At 30.1% G+C, this 22,030-nt stretch overlaps 2 protein-coding genes across 2 annotated transcripts in view; both read left to right on the top strand.

The window, feature by feature from the left end:
* The first annotated feature begins 6,933 nt into the window (after positions 1-6,933).
* LOC107476779 (cyanogenic beta-glucosidase) lies at positions 6,934-11,121 on the top strand. Its single transcript, XM_016096670.3, has 13 exons — positions 6,934-7,224; positions 7,307-7,376; positions 8,052-8,110; positions 8,245-8,320; positions 8,424-8,501; positions 8,581-8,668; positions 8,769-9,024; positions 9,479-9,594; positions 9,691-9,908; positions 10,091-10,122; positions 10,284-10,386; positions 10,504-10,612; positions 10,722-11,121. The coding sequence occupies exons 1-13, from the start codon at positions 7,066-7,068 to the stop codon at positions 10,891-10,893; spliced, it is 1,536 nt and encodes a 511-aa protein (XP_015952156.1). The 5' UTR covers positions 6,934-7,065; the 3' UTR covers positions 10,894-11,121.
* A 6,396-nt stretch (positions 11,122-17,517) lies between these two features.
* The window catches only part of LOC110272385 (beta-glucosidase 13), a 15,324-nt gene continuing 10,811 nt past the window's right edge, over positions 17,518-22,030 (top strand). The window contains exons 1-8 of the mRNA XM_021137331.2: positions 17,518-17,739; positions 17,806-17,909; positions 18,877-18,886; positions 19,234-19,309; positions 19,432-19,509; positions 19,625-19,712; positions 20,281-20,461; positions 20,573-20,688. Coding sequence (XP_020992990.1) covers positions 17,572-17,739; positions 17,806-17,909; positions 18,877-18,886; positions 19,234-19,309; positions 19,432-19,509; positions 19,625-19,712; positions 20,281-20,461; positions 20,573-20,688 — 821 coding nt within the window. The 5' untranslated portion in view covers positions 17,518-17,571. The remainder of the gene's footprint in view (positions 17,740-17,805; positions 17,910-18,876; positions 18,887-19,233; positions 19,310-19,431; positions 19,510-19,624; positions 19,713-20,280; positions 20,462-20,572; positions 20,689-22,030) is intronic.

Raw genomic sequence — 22,030 nt, 5'->3', positions numbered from 1 at the left:
GAGCACTTACCAGCTACATCATGAGTACCATTATATTTTCTGACAATCTTTTTCTCATTAATGCATTGTTCATTTCTACATTTAGTTTTAAACTCATTTCCATTTCAAAACTTACTGCATCTTTACATTACAAAATGAGTTTCACTAAAAAGACTTGTGAGATACAGGATTTGCACACGTTGAAAATGATTGGTGCAACTAGCAATGTTGACGGTTTGTACATTCTACACAAAGAAGTTAAAGCTCTCCCTCACATCACAGCAATTTCTTGCAGCCAATTTTCTCAATCTTTGTGACATGTTAGATTAGGACATCCATCTCATGATAGACTAGTTGAATTACAAAAGGATTTTGAGTTTATTGATTGTACAACGAATTTGGAACTATGTCATTCATGCCATCTTGGCAAACAAAAACGTTTACCCTTTTTTGTTAGTTCTAATGTTGCAGTCAATGTACTTGATTTTATTCATGTTGATATTTGGGGACCTGTTTTCATTCCTTCATTTACTGGAAAACGTTATTTTCTTACTCTAGTGGATGATTTTTCTCAATTCACTTGGATTTTATTCATGAAAACTAAGGTAGAAGCTTCATCATTGGTTAAGAATTTTGTCATTTTTGCTAAAACTCAATTTATTACAATAGTTAAAACAATTCGCATGGATAATGGACCTGAATTTTTAATGCCTAACTTTTACAGTTCTAATGGCATAACTCATCAAAAAACTTGTGTTGAGACACCATAATAGAATAGAATTGTTGAGCAAAAGCATCAACACATTCTCCCTGTAGCTAGAACTATCATGTTTTATGTTCATTTGCGAAAATCTTTTTGGAATTACAATGTTGCTTGTGCAGTTTACTTAATTAATCGATTGCCCATTCCTTTCTTAAAAGATAAGTCTCCATATCAAATTCTTTATAAGACTGTTAAATATTTTCCTTTTCAAAGTCTTTGGTTGTTTAGCATATGCTAGCAGTCTTGCAAGACATAGAGGCAAGCTAGATCCAAAGGTAATAAAGTGTTTGCATCTTGGATTCACGGAGAGAACAAATGGTTACTTACTCTTTGATTTACAAACTTGAGAGATTTTCTTATCTCAGGACATCCAATTTCATGAGAATTATTTTTTCTACTGTCACTCCAATAATTTCAATGATGAAAATTCTTCAAATTCTTCTAGTTCATCTCACAATGCATCTCATTTTTTTATTATGAATTTTTGGAAGGGACTAAGATCCAAATTTTAAACACAGATGATGCAACTTCTCAACCAACCTTGCATCATCCAAATCTTAGTCATCAAAATGATGATGCATTATCTTAATTAAATGAAAATAAAAAATTATATCTTATACTAAAATTCATGATCATTTAAAATCAACATCTGCATCATACGAAAAGCTTTTAACTAATAATTCTGCTATTTTGCCTCAATCCTCCATTATACTTGAAATTGCTTATGTAAGGAGATCAACTAGGCAAACTAAACATCCTGCATACCTTTAGGACCATGAATGTCAAACCATTAACATTGTTCCATCCTCGTCATAATTCACTGCTCAAAGGTATCCTCTCTCTAATGCCATGTCTTATATTAGGCTTTCTCCTATGCATCTTGCATTTTCTGTTGCTATTTAGAATTTAGAGCCTAAAATCTACGAGGATGCAATCATTCAAACCTGTTGGCAAGAGGCAATAAAAGCTGAACTAAGTGCTTTGGAAGAAAGCAAATTAACTTCTTTACCAATTGGAAAGAGGCTATTGGCTGTAAATGGGTATTTCGCACTAAATATCACCCGGATGATACAGTGGAGTGGCACAAGGCAAAACTTGTTGTCAAAGGATTCACACGAGTGGCTGGTGTTGACTATCAAGACACCTTCAGTCCTGTAGTAAAATTAGGGACCTTGAGAGTAGTGCTAGCTGTTGTAGCGATAAAAGGTTGGCACCTTAAACAAATCGATGTCAACATGGCATTTTTGCATGATGAGCTTGATAAAGAGGTCTATATGAAGGTACCTCCAGGTTTAGAAGCCTCACCAGGTCAAGTTTGCAAGCTTGGAAAATTCTTGTATGGATTAAATTACAATGGAATTGTAAGCTCAAATTGGTCTGCTTGAGCTGAAATTCACTCAATGCAAATCAAATTACAACCTATTCACCAAGACCACATCACTTAGATTCACAGTAATTCTAGTGTATGTGAATGACTTAGTGTTAGCAGGAGATGACCTAAATGAAATTGAATCAGTCAAGGGTGTTCTTCATGACAGATTTCGGATCAAAGATATGGGAGATATGGGAGACTTGAAGTACTTTCTTGGTTTAAAAGTGGCAAGATCCAAGATAGAAATTGCTTTGTGTCAAAGAAAATATGTCCTTGATTTACTTAAGGAAATAGGATTTGAAGGTTGCAAACTTGCCACCACTCCTATAAATTATGGAGCAAAACTTAGTAAAGATACTAGAGAATTGCTCACTAATTCTAGTCAGTATATAAGGATTATAGGCAAGCTCTTATATCTATCAAATACTAGACCTGATATAAGCTATGTCATTGGGAAGCTAAGCAGTTTTTACATTGTCCTACTAATGAACACTTGAAGACAGCGCCTATATAGAGTGATGCGTTATGTAAAGAGTTCTCCTGCTGCAGGTCTATTCTTCTCTGCAGATTTTGATTTATACCTTACAGGTTTTTCTAATTCTGATTGGGATGGTTATGTTGACTCTAGAAGATCAATCTTTACATATTACTTTTATCTAGGACCATCATTGGTTACTTGGACAAATAAGAAATAATTAACAGTTGTAACCTCCTCTTCAAAAGCAAAATATTGAGCTTTAGCTCTATCCACCCGAGAAGCTCAATGGTTGAGCTATATTCTTCTAGATCTTGGTGTTTCAATCACAAAGTCTATTATTTTGTATTGTGATAGTAATTCAGTTATCTACATTGCTATTAATTCTATGTTTCATGAATGTACCAAATATATCGAAGCTAATTGCCATATTGTCAATTACAAATTGCAAAAAAAAGTTTATCCATCTTCGTCTCATTTCCATCAACAATCAAACTACTAATATTCTCACAAAACCTTTTGCTTTTGGGACTTTCAGTGCAAGTTACTCTAAAACTTGTTCAACCTCTTCTCTCCCAATAATTCAAATTTACAAAAAGGTGTTACTTAATATTATTATTCTTGCAAATTATTTATTCTATTAGTTAGAATTTGTTAATATAAATTGTTATTTTTTGAATATATAAAAAATTATTAGTAGTGAATTTTGTTGTCTCTGTTGAATTATGATAGTGCAGTAATACAATTCTATTAGAATTAGTACTTGTATATATAGTAAAATATTACAATTGTGTTCACTGAGTTTTATCATTATGCAAGTTTAATTTTCAATTTCTTCTTAGTTTCTCTACTTTTATGTTCTTCTTCGTGCTCATACGCAAATTTAACAAATTTTTTAATTATTATTTATTTATTAGTGATTTAGTTTCTAATATGCTACATGGTTTTGTTTTGGAAACTGGAAACAGAGCTTTGCTCTTATTAAGGCTTTCATATAATTAATCAATAATCTCTTTTAATTTAGTAGTTAAAAATGATGTTTATTTATTATTAGTAACTAGGAATTTATATTAGGAGGAAATATAAATAATTTCTATTTCACCAAACGTAGCCAATATACTTTTAGCTTTAAGTGTTTGTTTGGACGTTATTATTTTGATAAAAAAAGTATTTTTTTTAATGAAAAAATATCTTTTTTTATTTTTTAGCGTGTTTGACAAATTTCGAGTAGTAAAAATAAAAGCACTAGAAAAATCAGAAAAACATCTTTTCTGAGAAGTTGTAATTTATATCTTTTTTTAAAAGATATTTTTTTCTTAAAAAAAGATATTTTTCATGTAATAAATAAACAAAAAAGTACTTTTATATTGTTATATCCAAACATAATTGATAAATAAAAAGATCTTTTTGTATAAGATACCCAAACATAAAATCACTTTTACTTTTTCATAAGATATTTAAATAACTAAAAAAAAAATTTTTTTTAAAAGCTCACACAAATAAGCCATAAATTTGTTATACTTGTAAATGGTTCTATGCTGCAAATTTATTTTACATCTTGATTCCCTTTTCCATTCTAGTGTAATCCAAGCAAAAAAAAGTGAAGAGGCTTATAAAGTAATGGGTAAAGTACTAAATTAATCCCCGACGTTTTGGCGTAATCCTATTTTGTTCTTTAAGGTTTAAAGTGTTCTATTTGAATTCAAAAAAGTTTTATTTGGCTTCAATTTAGTCCCACCGTGAGGTTAAAGATAAATAATTAACGAAATGTCCTACATGACAGCAGTATAAGAACAAGGTTGATAATTTAAAAAATAGGTACAAGCTCCAGAGGCACAAAATCAACCGTGGATGCATCAATACATATATTTAACATTTTTTTAGTTTTATAGAAAATATTTCATTTTAATTATAAGAAAAATGATAAATAAATGTATTGATGCATCCACGGTTGATTTTGTGCCTCTGGAGTTTGAACTTACTCTCTAGATTATCGACCTTATTCTTGTACTGCTGTTATGTAGAACATTTTGTTAATTATTTATTTTTTACCTCCGGTGGGACTAAATTGAAGCTAAATGAAACTTTTTTGGATTCAAATAGAATACTTTAAATCTTAAGGATCAAAACAGAATTACGCCTAAACGTAAGGGACTAATTTAATACTTTACCCAAAGTAATAAAGTAAAATATTAATCATTATTAAATTTATAATTTTTATTATGTATGAGTCTCATAATTTTAATTTAAGAGTGATTAGACTCTAAATATCTCATTTTATCAATTTTTTTACTTTAAAAATATCGTCCAAGTAAAGTTTTCACAAAAAAGCTTTTAGTGGGGGCTAAGCTACAATTGAGCTTAAAGTAGTTTTTTTCTTTTAATGATTTTAGTGTGTACTCTATTATTAATAATAATGTTTGTATTTTGCTTCCCTTTAGGGATACATAATTGCATGTTTCTTGAGCATATTTAATGGGAATTTCTACCGAATTTGATTTGCATTATCAGATTCATATTTAAGATAAGATCACGAAGAGGTTTTGGTGCACAATAGAAGAGGAAGACCACAAAAATTGCTAAACGATGATTTCGTCGAAGAAATTAAAAATAGAAGATGGCGAAAGTGGCATGGTTAACAATGGATTCTCTAACAAAAAGGTTAAAAATCTCAACACTACAAAAAAGACGCTATACACCTATTTTTTTATGCATGTATTACACTATAAATAGAAAAAAATAAATATCATTTACATATTTCGAGAAAAAAGAAGAATGTTATTTTCTAAAAAAATATAGCAATTTTTTTTATTTATATTCCTGAAAATGGTACGAAAGCTATGTACTATACAATTTGGAATGATGACACTGGTGGATTACAAAAATGATCAAGGATTTTCTCAAGAAAATATATAGCTAACAATTAATGTTATGACTTATGAGTGTAATTCACTCATTAATATCATTTATCTGTAAATAAATTATGGATATGATATGAATTTTGTTGATATTTTTTAGGGTCATTAGAGTATATATAGAAATAGAAAATAGAGATGTATGAAGATCTATCATCTTTTCGTTTTATTTTGATTAATGTATGTTATTATTATAATAAGGAATTCAATTTGTTGATACACAATTTGTAATTGGATATTTAATAACACTTATAATGTTATACAAATAATCACATACCCGTAAAAATAATTAGAATAAGGAATGAACAAACATACATATAAAAAAATTATACGGATAAAATTATATATAAATGATTTAGTGAATCAAGTATATATAAATTATATATTCTGTTAGTCATATCTTAACATTCTATCAATAAATTTCTGTTTCTACTTTCTACTATAGTAAAAATGTACACGTGTTTTTTTCATTGTGGCATGTAGTGTGATCTTCACTGCATGGTGCTAAAGTGAAAGAAAATGTGATACATATACAGTTTTACTGGCAGAAATAAAAGTCGATTGACATGATGATAAATATGACTAAAAGAATATAGAATTTGTATGTGCATATAATTTTTTATTTATACATTTATTTTTTTAATTTTTTATACTCAACTCAATAAATCAAGAGCTAATCTTTAATTTTTTAACTTTGATTTGTTTAATTTCGAATCCTGCTAGGAAGCTAATAGCTTATTTATATAATGTGTATAATAGATTATATAAGTTATAAAATGAATATTATCCATAATATTTAGAATAATCATCTAACAGGGATAATAAATATGTCATGTCATAAAATCATTTATCTCAAAAGTTTAAGTTAATTTTGGAGTTCATCAAAAATTTTTTGATATAAAATTCTAATACCGTATTATGATATTATTCATCCTAAAAGCTGATAAAAAAAAAATAACACTAATAATTATATTTCTTATACTTTCTAAACTTCCATTATATACATTGTACAAATATTCCATTAAGTACACTTTCCCATTTCGAAAACGGCTCAAAGAGATAAACACAAATTCATCATTGTGGATATGGATGACAACTAGGAACATAAATACATAATAATTAGTATTGATACAATTTTTTTTAGAAAATATCAAATTTTGGTAAAATTGTTATATTTGAATAGATTGTTTTTTTTTATAAATATAGCAGAAAATAAAAATCACAATTCTTAATATTTAATTTTAATATATTATAAATATAAAATTATAATCACATTAATAAAAATAAATATTTTTTATTAACTGTATAAATAATTATCTAAGTAAATGTGATTAAATTAAAATTTATTAATATATACTAACCTAAATAGTAACACTTTTTCCTTTTTGTATTTATGAAATCTATGCTAAGATAAAAAATTTCTAGTTGTTGTGGATTCTGAAACAAAGGAACCAATTTTTTTGTTTTTATTTTCTTAAAAAGATAATACTAGTACGTGAAGTGGCTGGTCCCGGCAGTTGATGATAAAAGCAGAGAGTGAGAAATGGTGTGAGCTTGTGAAATGTTGATAATGGAATCGAAGAAGGTGCATGCGCTGATTGGCGTGATTGTTAGCATTTGTGTTATTGAGAGTGAGGCCAACATTCTCGATGTTTCTTTTCTGAATCGGAGCACTTTCCCCAATGCCTTCATCTTCGGGACTGCTTCCTCCGCATACCAGGCACTTCAATCTTCTTCTTCTTAATTTTATTGGTCTCTGAATTGTAGTAATAATTAAGCTACGTGATTTTCATTATTTGCAGTATGAAGGTGCAGCTAGGGAAGGTGGTAGAGGACCCTCTATATGGGATACTTTCACCCATAAATACCCAGGTTTGCGCTCTTTCTCTCACCGTCAAATACGCTGCGGTTGTTAGAATACAGATACGGTAGATTTGAAATACACAGAAATAGTGTCGAGAAATACTAAATAAGTATATTTTGTGTGTATTCAGAAATGATAAAGATATTAGACGCAACTTATTTTCATTTTTTTATTATTATTGTTAATTTTTTATAAATATATTTTTTATTATTTTATTTTTGCTTTTCAATTTTTTTGAATGAAATAAATAGAATAAATTAGACTTTTATAATTTGTTCTAGTTTATCATCAAACAAAATATAATTATACTAATTTTTGTGTCTTAATTCTTTGTGTCTTGTTCTCATATGTTCTCGTAACTAAACGCATCCCTACCCCTACGTACCTCTTCAATTGTTGCATGATTACTGAATTTTGTGCCTTCTTGCTAGAATATTGATTTAAATATTAAAATCTTTTGATACTATGATTCTACAAAATTTTAATTAGTTCATACACGATTTAAATCTTGTTTTAGTATTTAATTTACTTGTCTTATTTCACGTGAAATCTCGATTTTCTTAATATCTGTCTTGGTATATTAATTTTTAAAGATGTATCAAAAAGTGACAGTGATGATGGAGTAGCTATTAGCTAATTTACATGCGGTGTTCGGGCTTATTTATCAATGGAATGGCTTGCAGGAAAAATTAAAGATGGAAGTAATGGAGATGTGGCTGATGATTCCTATCATCAGTATAAGGTGTGTGGTTTGAAACTTTGAACTGTAATGTAATGCCACATATATAGGTAGCTTTTTAATATAAGTGAAAGAGTATGAGTAGAACTGTGTTGAATACTTGAATCATGATAGAATGGTCTACATGTGTGTTTTAGGAAGATATTGAACTCATGAAGTATATGAATTTGGATGCTTATAGATTCTCCATTTCTTGGTCAAGAATACTCCCAAGTAAGTCTTATTAATTTTCTTCATGTTAACTGCCACCCAGATAACACAGTAGTAGTAAATGGTAATCAGTCGTTTTCAATTTCTTGTTGTGAACTGTTTGCAGAAGGAAAGCTTAGTGGAGGTGTAAACCACAAAGGAATTGAATACTACAACAACCTCATCAACGAGCTATTGGCTAATGGTCATAGTTCAACATTTTTCTATCCCATTATTAGATTCATGAAGCTGTTAATCATAAATAATCCTTAAGAATAATGCAGGTCTGCAACCATTTGTGACTATCTTTCATTGGGACGTTCCTCAGGCCTTGGAAGACGAGTATGGTGGTTTTCTAAGCCCGCACATTGCGTAAGTGACCCTAGTTTCCATCCAGAGCAGTTTATCTATCATTATATTGAGGGAGAGCTTCTAGCAAAATATATGATAATTTGTTCATATGAGGATGCAGAGATGATTTTAAGGACTATGCTGAAGTTTGTTTCAAGGAATTTGGTGACAGAGTGAAACACTGGATCACTTTGAACGAACCCAAGAGTGTGAGCAAGAATGGCTATGCGAACGGTAGGTATGCACCAGGGCGGTGTTCTGATTGGCTAAAACTGAATTGCACGGGAGGTGATTCGGGGACTGAACCATATTTGGCTGCACACCACCAACTTCTTGCTCATGCTGCTGCTGCCAAGCTGTACAAGACTAAGTATCAGGTTCTCTATGTTTTTTTTGAAAAACTTTCTCATTCATAAAATGATTTCTTATGTTATAAACTTTATGAACTAGCCAGATGGTTTAGAGTTCAAAGCTTCTCAGTTTCATTTTGGTGGAGAACCACTCTTTAATCTTTATGTGTACTTTAGAATGCTGTTATTATTAAATGTCTAAGGTAGTTGAAAATGTATGTTCAGGCATCTCAAAAGGTTTTAATAGGGATTACCTTAGATTCTGACTGGTTTGTGCCAGTTTCTAAAGCAAAATCAGATCGTGATGCTGCAAGATGAGCCCTGGACTTTATGTTATAAACTTTATGAACTAGCCAGATGGTTTAGAGTTCAAAGATTCTTCTCAGTTTCATTCTGGTGGAGAACCACTTTTTAATCTTTATGTGTACTTTAGAATGTTGTTATTATTAAATGTCTAAGGTAGTTGAAAATGTATGTTCAGGCATCTCAAAAGGGTTTAATAGGGATTACCTTAGATTCTGACTGGTTTGTGCCAGTTTCTAAAGCAAAATCAGATCGTGATGCTGCAAGGCGAGCCCTGGACTTTATGTTCGGATGGTAAGGTTATATGTATTTAAACTGTTCAAATCTTAAAGAGGAAGAAGCATTAACAACTGAGATAAACAAATAACTTATTGAAACTATTTGGTTTAGGTTTATGGAGCCACTCACTAAAGGTGAGTATCCAAAAAGCATGCAATCTATGGTAGGAGATCGGCTGCCAAAGTTCTCTGAAGAAGAATCCCAGCAACTTAGGGGATCGTTCGATTTTCTGGGCCTAAATTATTACTCATCCTTGTATGCTGCCTATGCGCCTCACGTGCGCAGTGCCAAACCAGCTCTACAAACTGATGCTCTTGTTAATACTTCAAGTAAACAAAGCCTTATCTCATATTATGACATCTTAATTATCGAATAGCTTATGTGTTTTGCCCCTGCTAGCTTCATTATTAATATAAATGGCCAACAACATTGAAAGAAAACTAAATGCATGTATTCACATTGTTCTTCTTCTTCTTCTTTTTTTTTCTTTTGAAAAAACAAATAATGACAGATCAACACAATGGCAATCCCCTTGGTCCAGTGGTATGTTATGTAATGTAGTTTAGCACTTTAGCATTCCTTTTTGTCTATGCATAATATTACATCATTGATTCCATTAATCTAACAATATATCCGAAACCGACTACAATGATGATTATGTTCAACAACCATTTCTCTTTTAATGATTAATTATATCTATGCAGGCTGCTTCAGACTGGTTATGCATTTATCCAAGAGGATTTCGTGAACTATTGCTCTTCATCAAGAAGCAGTACAGCAACCCTGTGATTTACATTACTGAAAATGGTAAGGCTAAGACATCATTTTTTTCTTTCTTCCCTTTTTCTCTCAGACACCCTGCTATTTGATTTCTAATTTACAGGTTGATTTTGCAAATGAAATTCTAACAAGATCAAATTTTAGGCTATGATGAGTTCAATGATCCAACGCTATCACTTGAAGAAGCACTTATAGATACTTATAGGATTGATTACTTCTATCGTCATCTTTATTATCTTCATACTGCAATCCGGTAAGCAATAATGCATTATCAAAAGAGCTTCTCTATTTGTTTATTTATTTATTTCATATTATATGTATTTTATGACATTGGTTTCTTCTTTTTGTTTTCCCCAATCAAGGGATGGTGTGAATGTAAAGGGCTATTTTGCATGGTCATTGTTGGATAACATGGAATGGGACTCTGGCTACACTGTGAGATTTGGACTCATCTTTGTGGATTTTAAACATGGCTTGAAAAGATACCCAAAACTCTCGGCTCGTTGGTTCAAGAATTTCCTCAAAAAACATTAGCTAGACATATATATGTGACACAAGCAAAGATCAATGTATGTGTCTTCTGTTTACAATTTTAATCAACTATGACATGAGGTGCACCCTGTCTTGTTTCTTATCAGACTTTTTTGGAACTGTGTTATGCTATGGTGTATAGTATTTTTCTATGAAGAGAGAAAATTGTCTTTTTTGTAACCATTTTCTGAGTCTATTATTCATTCCATGTCAAAACATTAGCTTACTTGATTGCTTCTTTGTGTATTCTCCGGCAGAGATCAGAAGATGAATTCGTCAAATTTATGTCCAGGCCGGTATAGACACTAACTAGAAGTTTTATATATTTTATTTATTTTTAAGACAGCCATATAGAAAGAAACAATAACATGCACTCTAGAAGCAGATAAATACTATTGCATGGATTGTATATGATGACTCCTTCTTTCATATGATGTTATTTAAATTAAATGCTGAATTTGTCTTGGCTTGTTGGAGGAAAATGTGCACCACGTTCTAACAGTATAGATCAATTGCACTGATTCGAATTCAAGATCTTAATAGTTCGAGCGTCAATTCTTGGCCGGCTCAATTTGTTGCACAAATATCAAAATATATATAATGGATTTTAGTAGTTGTATTAGTTGCATTATTTTAAGTTTCCATCATAAAATAACTTTTCCATTTTGAACATGAAAGAAGTTGAAGATTCTTATAAAGTATTCAGACTAATAATATAGGTAAACCCCACCAAATTTGAAGCATGTAACATTTCACTCTCTTCCTCCTATTACTGGACCAACCTAGTAATAAGCATATTCAATTGTGTTTTAGACTTTTAGTCTTGTATTAGATTGATTCCTTATACTTAAATTGCTTAATATAATACGCATCAACATTTAAATTATCATATTCAAATGAGTAATCGTGTATGTGTATATTTGTTACTTAAAATGATATGTTGATCTGTTGTTTTTCAATTTCTAAATGCTAGGTGGTTAGCTTGTCCCTTCACAAAAAATACTTCGATATACACGTGTTTCGAAATGGTAAAGTAAAGAAAATTTTAATTTAGTTAAACAAGAAAAGGCCAAAAGGGATACCCAAGAAAATGCATGTTACCTAAATTATTTTTTTATTAGATTAATGTTGATGGTAATTATTAATTAAGTTATGTTACGTGTACATTAAAATTAACTATCAAAGTCAGCCATCAGTATAAAATACATGTTGAAATATAAATACACATTGAAAATAAATTAAATTACGCATATATTTATACACAAATATATTAGTGGCTGATTTTAGTATACAAATAGTATTATTCTTGTTAATTATAGCAGGAATATATAACGAGTACATAAAGTTAATCATCAAATATTTTTTTAATTTTTTGTTTTTATTCATTTAAAAAATTTTAAAATGAGAAGAACTCATTTTTTTCCCTCTCAACTTTCACTCTTAACACATGTCAAAATATGAACCTGGCTAGAAAGGGAAATAGATCCTCTCCATTTTTTTTGTCACTGGAGAGAATAAAGTGTAATCTCCCACCTTTAATTTTACAAGTGGGACCAGCAATAAATGAGAGAGAGAATGTATTGAATGGTGAGATCTTCCACTAGATACCATCCAGTTTTTTTTCCACTGGAGAGGATCCACTCCCGCTAGAAAGACAAGTTAAATCCTTCCTTTTTGAACCAATTTTTATAAAAGGTCATATCCTCATTTTAGTAGTCATTTATTTAGTAATTGCCATTCTAACACTTCTACAAAGCTGATGGCTGACAAATATTGCCATATCATCATTTAGCATTTTAGCTATTGTGATTTTTTTTTATAACTAGTCACATGTATAGAACCAATTTTAAAATTGACCACAGTATAAAAGAGATTTTAGAAGCACACATTCCTTCACGGATAGATTGGGGCGTGGACATAAAGGATCTTTATGATACAATCAATAATTCATTTCATTTTCAATTAGGTCTTGTTCTAACATCTTTAGGAGTTATTATCGCAAAATTCATTATGACAGAAACTTTTGCTCATAGAATTATATTTTTTATTAGACATTACAATTTAGAATAAAACGAGGATAATGTATTGGCAAGAATGTTAGACCATAAAGAAGCTATAATATGAAAGGAGTACATAAGGTTAACCATAAAATATTGGAAAAGTATAGGGAGCCAATGGTCCTAGCGTATAATGTGTACAATAGAGATTTAGGAAGTATTAGAGATATGACCATTAGTGTTACATTGTCCTGTCAGGTTACGCTTTTGGGATGAGTGAGTTCATGACATGTTATTAGAGTTCTAGATCCGAAAGGTCAGGGTTCGATCCTTGGTAAACTCTAAAATCAACTTAAGTTTTAGTATGGGCGATGCTCATTTTATTTATGGACCAAGATTTAGTCCATTGTACACATTGTACGCTTAGACCATTGGCTCCCTAGCACTACCCTAAAATATTTTTAGTTTTTTGTTTTTATTCATTTAAAAATTTTATCCCTCTCTCAACCCTTCACTCTTGAGATAAATGTCAGAATATGAGCTTCGCTGGATCTTTCTGTATTATAAAAAGGCAAGTTAAATCATTTCTTTTGAACCAATTCTTATAAAATGTTTTTATATGAGTGTGTCTTACCTTACTCTGGCGATTTTATTCTTTTCAGAAAACCATATACTAATGAGCTGAGAACTTGAAAGCTTTTAGCCAGAGAGGACGGAGCACAAGACCCAGAGAGACAATAGAGAACTCAGGCTAATTATAGTAAGAGTACATCAGGAGTACATAAGGTTAATTAACAAACATTTTTTTAGTTATCTGTCTTCATTCATTTAAAGATTTTTAAAATAATAACTTATTTTTCTTTCTCTCAACTTTCACTTTTGAGACAACTGTTAAAATATTAGTCTCGCCAAATCTTTTTGTATTATAAGAAGGTAGGCTAAATTCTTTCTTTTGAACAAATTCTTGTAAAAGATTCTTATATAAGTGTGTCATATCCTACTCTACCGATTTCATTCTCTCCACAGAAGACAACGGAGAGAGAGGGCTAGAGAAGGTGGAGTACGAGACGAAAAAGGAAGGACTACAAACAATAAACACGATAATGCAGAAGCAACTCAGAGTAATTATAGTTAGAGTACATTGGGAGTACATAAGGTTAATTACCAAATATTTTTTTTAATTGTCTGTTTTCATTCATTTAAAGATTTTTAAAATAAGAAAAACTCATTTTTCTCTCTCTCAACTTTCACTATTGAAATAAATGAGTCTTGTCAAATCTTTCTGTATTATAAGAAGACAGGCTAAATTCTTTCTTTTGAATCAATTATTGTAAAAGATTATTGTATAAGTGTGTCATATTCTACTCTAACGATTCCATTCTCTCCTCTACAGAAGACCACGGAGAGAGAGGGCTAAAGAGGGTGGAGTATTAGACGAAAAAGACAAGACCACAGCTAATAGACACGATAATGCGGACTCAACTCAGATTAAGTACAGTTAGAGTACATTAGAAGTACATAAGGTTAATCACCAAACAATTTTTTAGTTTTTCTGTTTTTTCATTTAAAAATGTTTAAAATAAGAAGAATTCATTTTTCTCCATCGTTCAACTTTGACTTTTGACACAAATGTCGGAACATGAGTCTCGCCAGATCTTTAAAATAAGAATTTATTTTTTCTTTTTCTCAACTTTCACTTTTGAGACAACTGTTGGAATACGAGTCTCGCCAAATCTTTCTATATTATAAGAATGCTGGAAAAATCCTTGATTTTGAACCAATTCTTGTAAAAGGTTCTTATATGAGTTGGTCAGATTCTATTATTTCCAAAAAATCCTATACTAATGAGCTAAGAATACACCTCCACATAAGACCACGAAGAGAGGGAACGAGAAAAGTAGATAAAGTAGGAATATATCAGAGTATATAAAGTTAATCACCAAATATTTTTTTATTTTTCTGTTTTCACCTACTTAAAAATATTTAAAATGAGAAGAACTTATTTTTTTTACATGGTTCAACTTTTACTCTCGAGACAAATGTCAGAATAAGTCTAACTAGATCTTTAAGGTTCATATAAGTCTGACATATCTTATTTTACCAATTCTATTTTTTCTTGATATATTAATGAGTTGAGAACTTGAAGTCTAAAATCACAGGGAGAGAGAAGAGAGAGAGCTATAGAATGAATACTTGAACATAGTGCTATAAAGTTCATGAATTTCGTAATTTTCTATTACCGATCTTACTTATACATTGCCGTGCATTTTCAAGAAACTAATTTATGATTAATTTTTACTAATTGTAGAAGATATTTTATTTTGACCTAGAATCTAATATACTGCAAATCAATCCTAAATAAATATGCTGTCAAAAAAATATAAGAAGTCTCCAATATACAACTACTCAAGAAGCAGAATTGCATTTGGCCTTCATTTCTACCATTAAACACCAACGTAAAAAATCCTATACTAATGAATTTAGAACAAATTTTCATATAAGACCATGGGGAGAGAGAGCAAAAAAGTAGAGGACGAGACAGCAAAAGAGAGAACAGAGACGTGATGCAAAAATAACTCAGGTTAATTATAATAGGAGTACATCAGAAGTACATAAGGTTAATCACCAAACATTCGTTTAGTTTTTTATTTTTATTCATTTAAAAATTTTGAAAATGAAAAAAGCTCATTTTTCTCTCTCTCTCAACTTTCACTCGAGACAAATGTTGGAATATAAACCTTGCCAAATCTTTTGTATTATAAAAAGGCAAACTAAATTCTTTCTTTTAAACTAATTCTTATAAAATGTTCTTATATAAATATGTCATAACCTACTCTACCGATTTCATTATTATTTTTAGAAAATCCTATACTAATGAGTTGAGAATCTGAAATCTCAACATAAAATTACTGATAGAGAACCAGAAATAAGAGAGAGAGACGACAATATAAAAACAACTCAGGCTAATTAATTATAGCTGGAGTATATAAAGTTAATCACTAAATATTTCATTTAAAAATTTTTAAAATAAGAAAAATTCATTTTTTTCTTGCTCAACTTTTAAAGTTAGCTAGTTATGTTTTTTAATGAATTTTATTGGTTTGGCGTTTTAAAAATTCTGTCAGTCATTCACATTGTAAATAATTTTATCTTTTATGAAAAAATAAACATATGAAAGTGGACTGCTATATTATTGGTGGAAAATATTTGTCTAATCTAATTTATTTTAAAATAGTTCGTTTCAAAGAGTAATTTGTTAATTTTTTTTACTAAAATTCTGCTACAGTTTTCTTTTTTTTATTAATGTTTGTAAGCTAAAATGATTAGATTTAGACCATTTTAGTTTGCAAAAGAGTATTATTTAAATTATTTTTTTATTAGTTTAATGTTAATAGTAACTAATTATAGTAAAATTATATAAGAAGTAGATAAGATTAATCACTAAATATTGATTTAATAAAACAATAATTTAAATAACAAGAGAGAGTAGAGTTTAATAAAACACGACAAAGCCTAAATAAATTCAAAATTTAAAGAGTAATGCTAGGGAACCAAAAAGGTATTAGCCAAAAATCAGCCAAATACCTTTAAGTGAATCTAAAATTTCTACGAGTTAATATATATGGATGTTTCTTCTGCTAAGTATCAAAATGTTTCTTTTTCATACTAAATAGATGTTCTTTTATATATTTTTTGAATTTTTTTGTATTGCAAATGTGAATGTCTCTATTTCTTTAATAATTTCATATATTTTTTTTAAATTTTATAAATATTTAATTATTTTTTGCTAAAATATAATTAGATGTTTCTTTTGTTAAGTATTAGGATGTTTTTTTTCGTATTAAATGAATATTTTTTTTTATAATTCATGGTTTGCCCGACAGTATAGATTATGACATCTCCTTAGTTCATATCATCCTCGTAGCCACCGGAGAACCGGAGACAATAACCCAGATTGGGGTTAAAGAAAATTCAAAGAAGGCCGAAGCCTGAAAGCATGTGGATGAGAAAACCAAATAAACTCAAGGTTTGACTCCAGAGAGAAAGAGCGCACAAAAATCTTGGATTCGTTACGGTGCGTCCACGCATAGCATTAGGTCTTCTCCTTCTTTTTAAGCAAAAATACTATCCTTTGTTTTTAATTTCAACAAATCGGAAAGCAGTTGTCTTGGAACCGCAACGGTCAACGGTGAAGATTGCGAAACGGGAACCAAGGTGCGTGAATCCGCTTTGGGCGTTGCCTCAATCGGTGACGAAGTTAAAGGTGGACTTTATGTTGAAGCAGTTGTCTTGGATGCGCTTGTTGAGGACGTCGCAGAGAGCATGGAAGTCGCCGGCGCTTCTTGCTGAGAGAGAGATCTGTGTGTGATTGTTGGAGGTGGATAGGTCTGAGAGAGAAGAAAAAGGTTTTTATAGGTTTTAATTAGGTTTTAAATTTTGAATTTAAAAAATTTAAAATTAATAATTAATATAAATTAATGTGGTTTTGTTTAGTTTTTGGCCGGTAACCTTTTGGTTCCATATAGTTTTCCAAATTTAAAACAGCATTTGCAAGTTGCAAGAGATCATGATATTCTCTCTCACATGAGAATACTTTTCCTACCTTAGTATTGTCTTTTTCCTTATCATATTTATTTATTTAGCTTCCACAAACACACGCACCACATCGACATTGTATTGTAAAATGAGTATGGGTATGGCAATTTCATTCCATGGCAATAGAGGTTTTGTTCTCCTCCTTGGTGTTTTGGCTCTTCTTGTTAGCAACTCATGCTCCGACGACCTTGCGTCGTTAAACCGGAGTAGTTTTCCGGCAGGTTTCATCTTTGGGACTGCCTCCGCTTCTTACCAGGTACTCAACAATCAACATATATACATGCCTTATTATTAAGAAAATAATTAATTAAATGCCTTGTAGTATGAAGGTGCTGCAAATGAAGGTGGCAAGGGACCAAGTACATGGGACACCTTAACTCATAAACACCCAGGTAACATTCAAACTTTAGGTCATGGTTTTTATTTGTATTTATTTATTTTTTGGAGTCACGTTGTGGTAGCAGGTGTGAAAGTAACGTTATTATGAATTATCTTTTAATTTTTTAATTTGGACTAACGTCACTAATATTTGAATCGCTCACCAAACAATAAAAATGATAAAATTATGTTTTTTTTTTACTTCTTATTTTATTTTTTTGCTCTTCACAAAATTCTGAAAAGAAAAAAGAAAAAATATAAATATAAATCGAATACACCATGAGTAATTTTAAACTATATCAAGAGTTATGACTATACTAAAATAATCGTCCATATATATATATTTTTTTTTAAAAAAAGGTTAACCGTTTTAAATCCGGTTGAACAAGATTGATATTATATTTATACAAAACAATTTTCCGTAAGTTAAAGTTCTAAAAATTAAATGCGGTATTGACTAGATAAATTTAATAATATAAAAATTTAAAACTCAACCTAATTCAAACAAAATTAAATCAGATATACTAAAAATATACAGTAGATCTAGTAGAATGGACATGTTACATGTGATTCTGAACCATATGTTATAACTTATACGACCACTTTATTATTTAATATATATTTTGAATTGGACACTCTACCCAAGATTTGTTTTTGCTCTTAATTGATTTGATAATGGATGAATGCTATATTTAGGTGCAGTTTGAATAAATAGTTTAATTAAATTTTTTTAAAAAATAATTTAAATAATTAATTTTTATATTAAAAATATAAATTATTTTGTATTTAATTTTTTTATTTTAAAAGTGTTTATTTTTAAAAAAATGTGATAAATTTTTTTTATTATGAAAGAAGTTATTTTTTTTAACTTTTCTATAAGCATAAATAATTAATTTTTTAGAAAGCTACAATTTGATTTTAAAAATTGTACCTAAATATTAATACTACTACTTTTCATAAGTCACAAATTTAAAAAAATAACTTTTAAAATTTTTCAAACGGCCCTTAATATAAGCAATTACAGAGTCCTAATTTATTCTCTTTATTATTCTTTTAATATTGATACGAGTAAAAAAATTAAATATATATGTTATATTTTAAAAAATATTAAAATGATATATAAAAATTTAAAATATTTTTCATTTACCATTGAAAGATGTGATTAACCTATATTTATTACATATAACAGAGATAAGAGAGATTTAGTCGTATCCAAATTCTATACATTTCTTTTTTTATTTATTAAAGGATAGGGCCAAAGGTACAACAAAAAAGAATATATATAAGGTACAAATTCAAATATGTATTATATATATATATATATATATTTCTTATGATCCATATATTATAAATCATTTAATATTATTATTAGGAAGATGTTGGGATCATGAAGTATATGAATACGGATGCTTACAGATTCTCCATTTCTTGGTCCAGAATATTACCGAGTAAGTAGATATACTCTATTATATTATATTTATTAATCATATCATAATCTTTAATTAATTATGGGTTTCATCTAATTGAATATCTCATAATCTCTCTTCATCATCAATATATTATTATGCAGAAGGAAAAATTAGTTCAGGTATAAATCAAGAAGGAATCAAATATTACAACAACCTTATCAACGAGCTTCTGACTAATGGTACGATCTTAATTATACTCATTATATTCATATGATCATATAAATTAATTAAATTCCCCTTTTTCATTCATATATTATAATTGTGTTTTTAATTTTTTATATTATTGACAAGCAGGCCTACAACCATTTGTGACCCTATTTCATTGGGATCTTCCCCAAGCCTTACAAGATGAGTACAGTGGCTTCTACAGCCCCAATATAATGTAAGTCATGTCACACACAAATCCAAGAATTTCAACAGATAGCTCCTGCTTGAAACAATTACCAATCAAATAATGCATAGTAGCTAGGTAGATAACTAATTAAGGGTAATTAATTGAGAATGGAGAATTATTAAATAATTATTATTTATTAAAATTGTCAAACAATATTACATAGTCAGTAAATATTATTTTTTTTGTTAGTATTTAGTGAATAATAATTTATACACATATTTATAAAAATTGTACACACAAAAAATATATAATTTAATTTATATTTATATTTATCAGAATTTATATGCACATATAAATTAATATATTTTGTAATCACATTTTTCAGAGTTTATGTAGTAAAATTTATTTAGATAATTAATTGTAATTAAAAATAACAAATCATCAGTTATCACCTTAGTAATAAAAAAATGGTATTTGGATAATAAATTTTAAAACAGAGTAAAAAAAATCAGTTCTCACTTATTATATTTACTTGAAGATAAATTTAGCTGAAAAGTCATGTTAGAATGTAGTTGAATCACATATATATATTGAGTTTTATGTACATACTTCGCAGAAAGGACTTTCAAGATTATTCAGAGTTATGCTTTAAAGAATTTGGAGACAGAGTGAAACATTGGATTACACTTAACGAACCATGGAGTTATTGTTATGGTTTAGATAAGCCTTACCTCGCCGCACACTACCAACTCCTTGCTCATGCCGCTGCAGTTCAAATTTATAAAGCTAAATATCAGGTTTGTTTCATTTATTTCCACTAATAATTCAAAATCATAGCTTTATTTCTTTTTAACATTATTGCAGTGCCTTGTAATGAATTAGATTAACTTGAATACTTATGTGATCAGGTTTCTCAGAAAGGCTTGATAGGCATCACGTTAAATTCTAATTGGTTCTTGCCATACACAAACAACAATTTGGATATCCTTGCTGCTCAACGAGCTCTTGATTTCATGTTTGGATGGTAATAAACTAACAATGCCTCTTCCATTATATGTTGTAAACTATTAATAACTACTTTTATTCCTTTATGCATGAATTTAATTTTATTTTAAAAAATACATAAAAAAAGATATTAGAAAAAAATTTAAATATCTAAAATTAAAAACAAACAAAAACATCTAAAACTTAAATAAAAAATATCTGAAAGTGAAAAAAATAAAATAAATTTAAATTTTAAGATTTAAAATTTAGGATGGATAGAGTGACGGAGCAAGATGGTGACTGACAAAGGTGGATGACCAATCGATAACAGTTGGCAATGGTGGCAGGTGGCTGGTGGTGAGAGTTGAAGTCGTAGCATTGAGGAAAAAAAAAAGAAAATAAAGTGGAAGGGCAGAAATTATTTTTATTATGGGAAAGAAGTTGGTGTTTTAATTTGGGAGGATATTGGAGGGTAGGGTGATTTATCGGACGGTGGAGCTTCTGGTCAACACGCAGGGGGCGTGGTGACGCAGCGTGCATGCAAGGATATGGCACCACGCATGGGCGTGGTGGAGCTGGCGTCGCGGAGTCCCGCACGGGGGGCATGTTGCAGCTGTTGCCATACAAGGGACAGGTCTCACCCCGGTAAACAGTAAGTGTGGCCTAAATTGCTCTATATAAAGAGTTTTCCCCAACTGCAATGTATACAAAGTGTGTTATGAGAGGGAAGAAAAGTATTAGTGCATTACACCATAAACAGAGGGGAAGGGTCGAAAAATAGGCAAAATAAAATTATTTTGTATTTATTTTTAAAAATGGTTCGTAATTATAATGTTCCGGAGGAACATATTATAAATTATTTGGTATCAAACTGTATTAGACCACCAAAAACTACAACTGGATTCCATTACAGAATTCTACTCACTCTCATTAACGTACCGTTCTCTATGCTTTGACAGAGACCGTTCTGAAGTTCCATAAACGTCATGGTGCATGGAACCACAAACGAAAACGGATTCTTGCACACAAACCTCACTCCCTTGTGAGTATTACGTATTATCTCGTCGTCATGATACACTATACCAAGTTTGCGGTACCCTCCATTACACCAGAAACACACTCAAAAAACACTCACACACTTCCTCAAAATGAAAATAGACCCGAACACTATCTTATATAGAGAGTAGCATTCACCGCGCCCCCACGTTTTGATTGCCTCAGGCCAATCACGTATTGTCACGTGTCAAGACGCCCCTGCGTGCTGACTCAGCACGCCCAACGTGATGCCCCCGTGTACCACTCAAGCTCTGCTACGTCATCATCACGCCCCCACGTGCTATGTTAGCACGCCCCCACGTGATGCCTCCGTGTACCACTCAAGC

The sequence above is a fragment of the Arachis duranensis genome, chromosome 3, assembly GCF_000817695.3.
Source record: "Arachis duranensis cultivar V14167 chromosome 3, aradu.V14167.gnm2.J7QH, whole genome shotgun sequence".
NCBI classification, from domain to species: Eukaryota; Viridiplantae; Streptophyta; class Magnoliopsida; order Fabales; family Fabaceae; genus Arachis; species Arachis duranensis.
This window is presented reverse-complemented; position numbering and strand designations above follow the sequence as displayed.

What these genes read in the sequence shown, in the direction of transcription:
- LOC107476779 (XM_016096670.3), top strand. Translation starts at nt 7,066, where the DNA reads ATGTTGATAATGGAATCGAAGAAGGTGCATGCGCTGATTGGCGTGATT. An exon ending in TGTACAAGACTAAGTATCAG is followed by an intron (nt 9,025 to 9,478) that starts GTTCTCTATGTT and finishes ATGTATGTTCAG; the next exon opens with GCATCTCAAAAGGGTTTAAT. An exon ending in TATCTTCATACTGCAATCCG is followed by an intron (nt 10,613 to 10,721) that starts GTAAGCAATAAT and finishes TCCCCAATCAAG; the next exon opens with GGATGGTGTGAATGTAAAGG.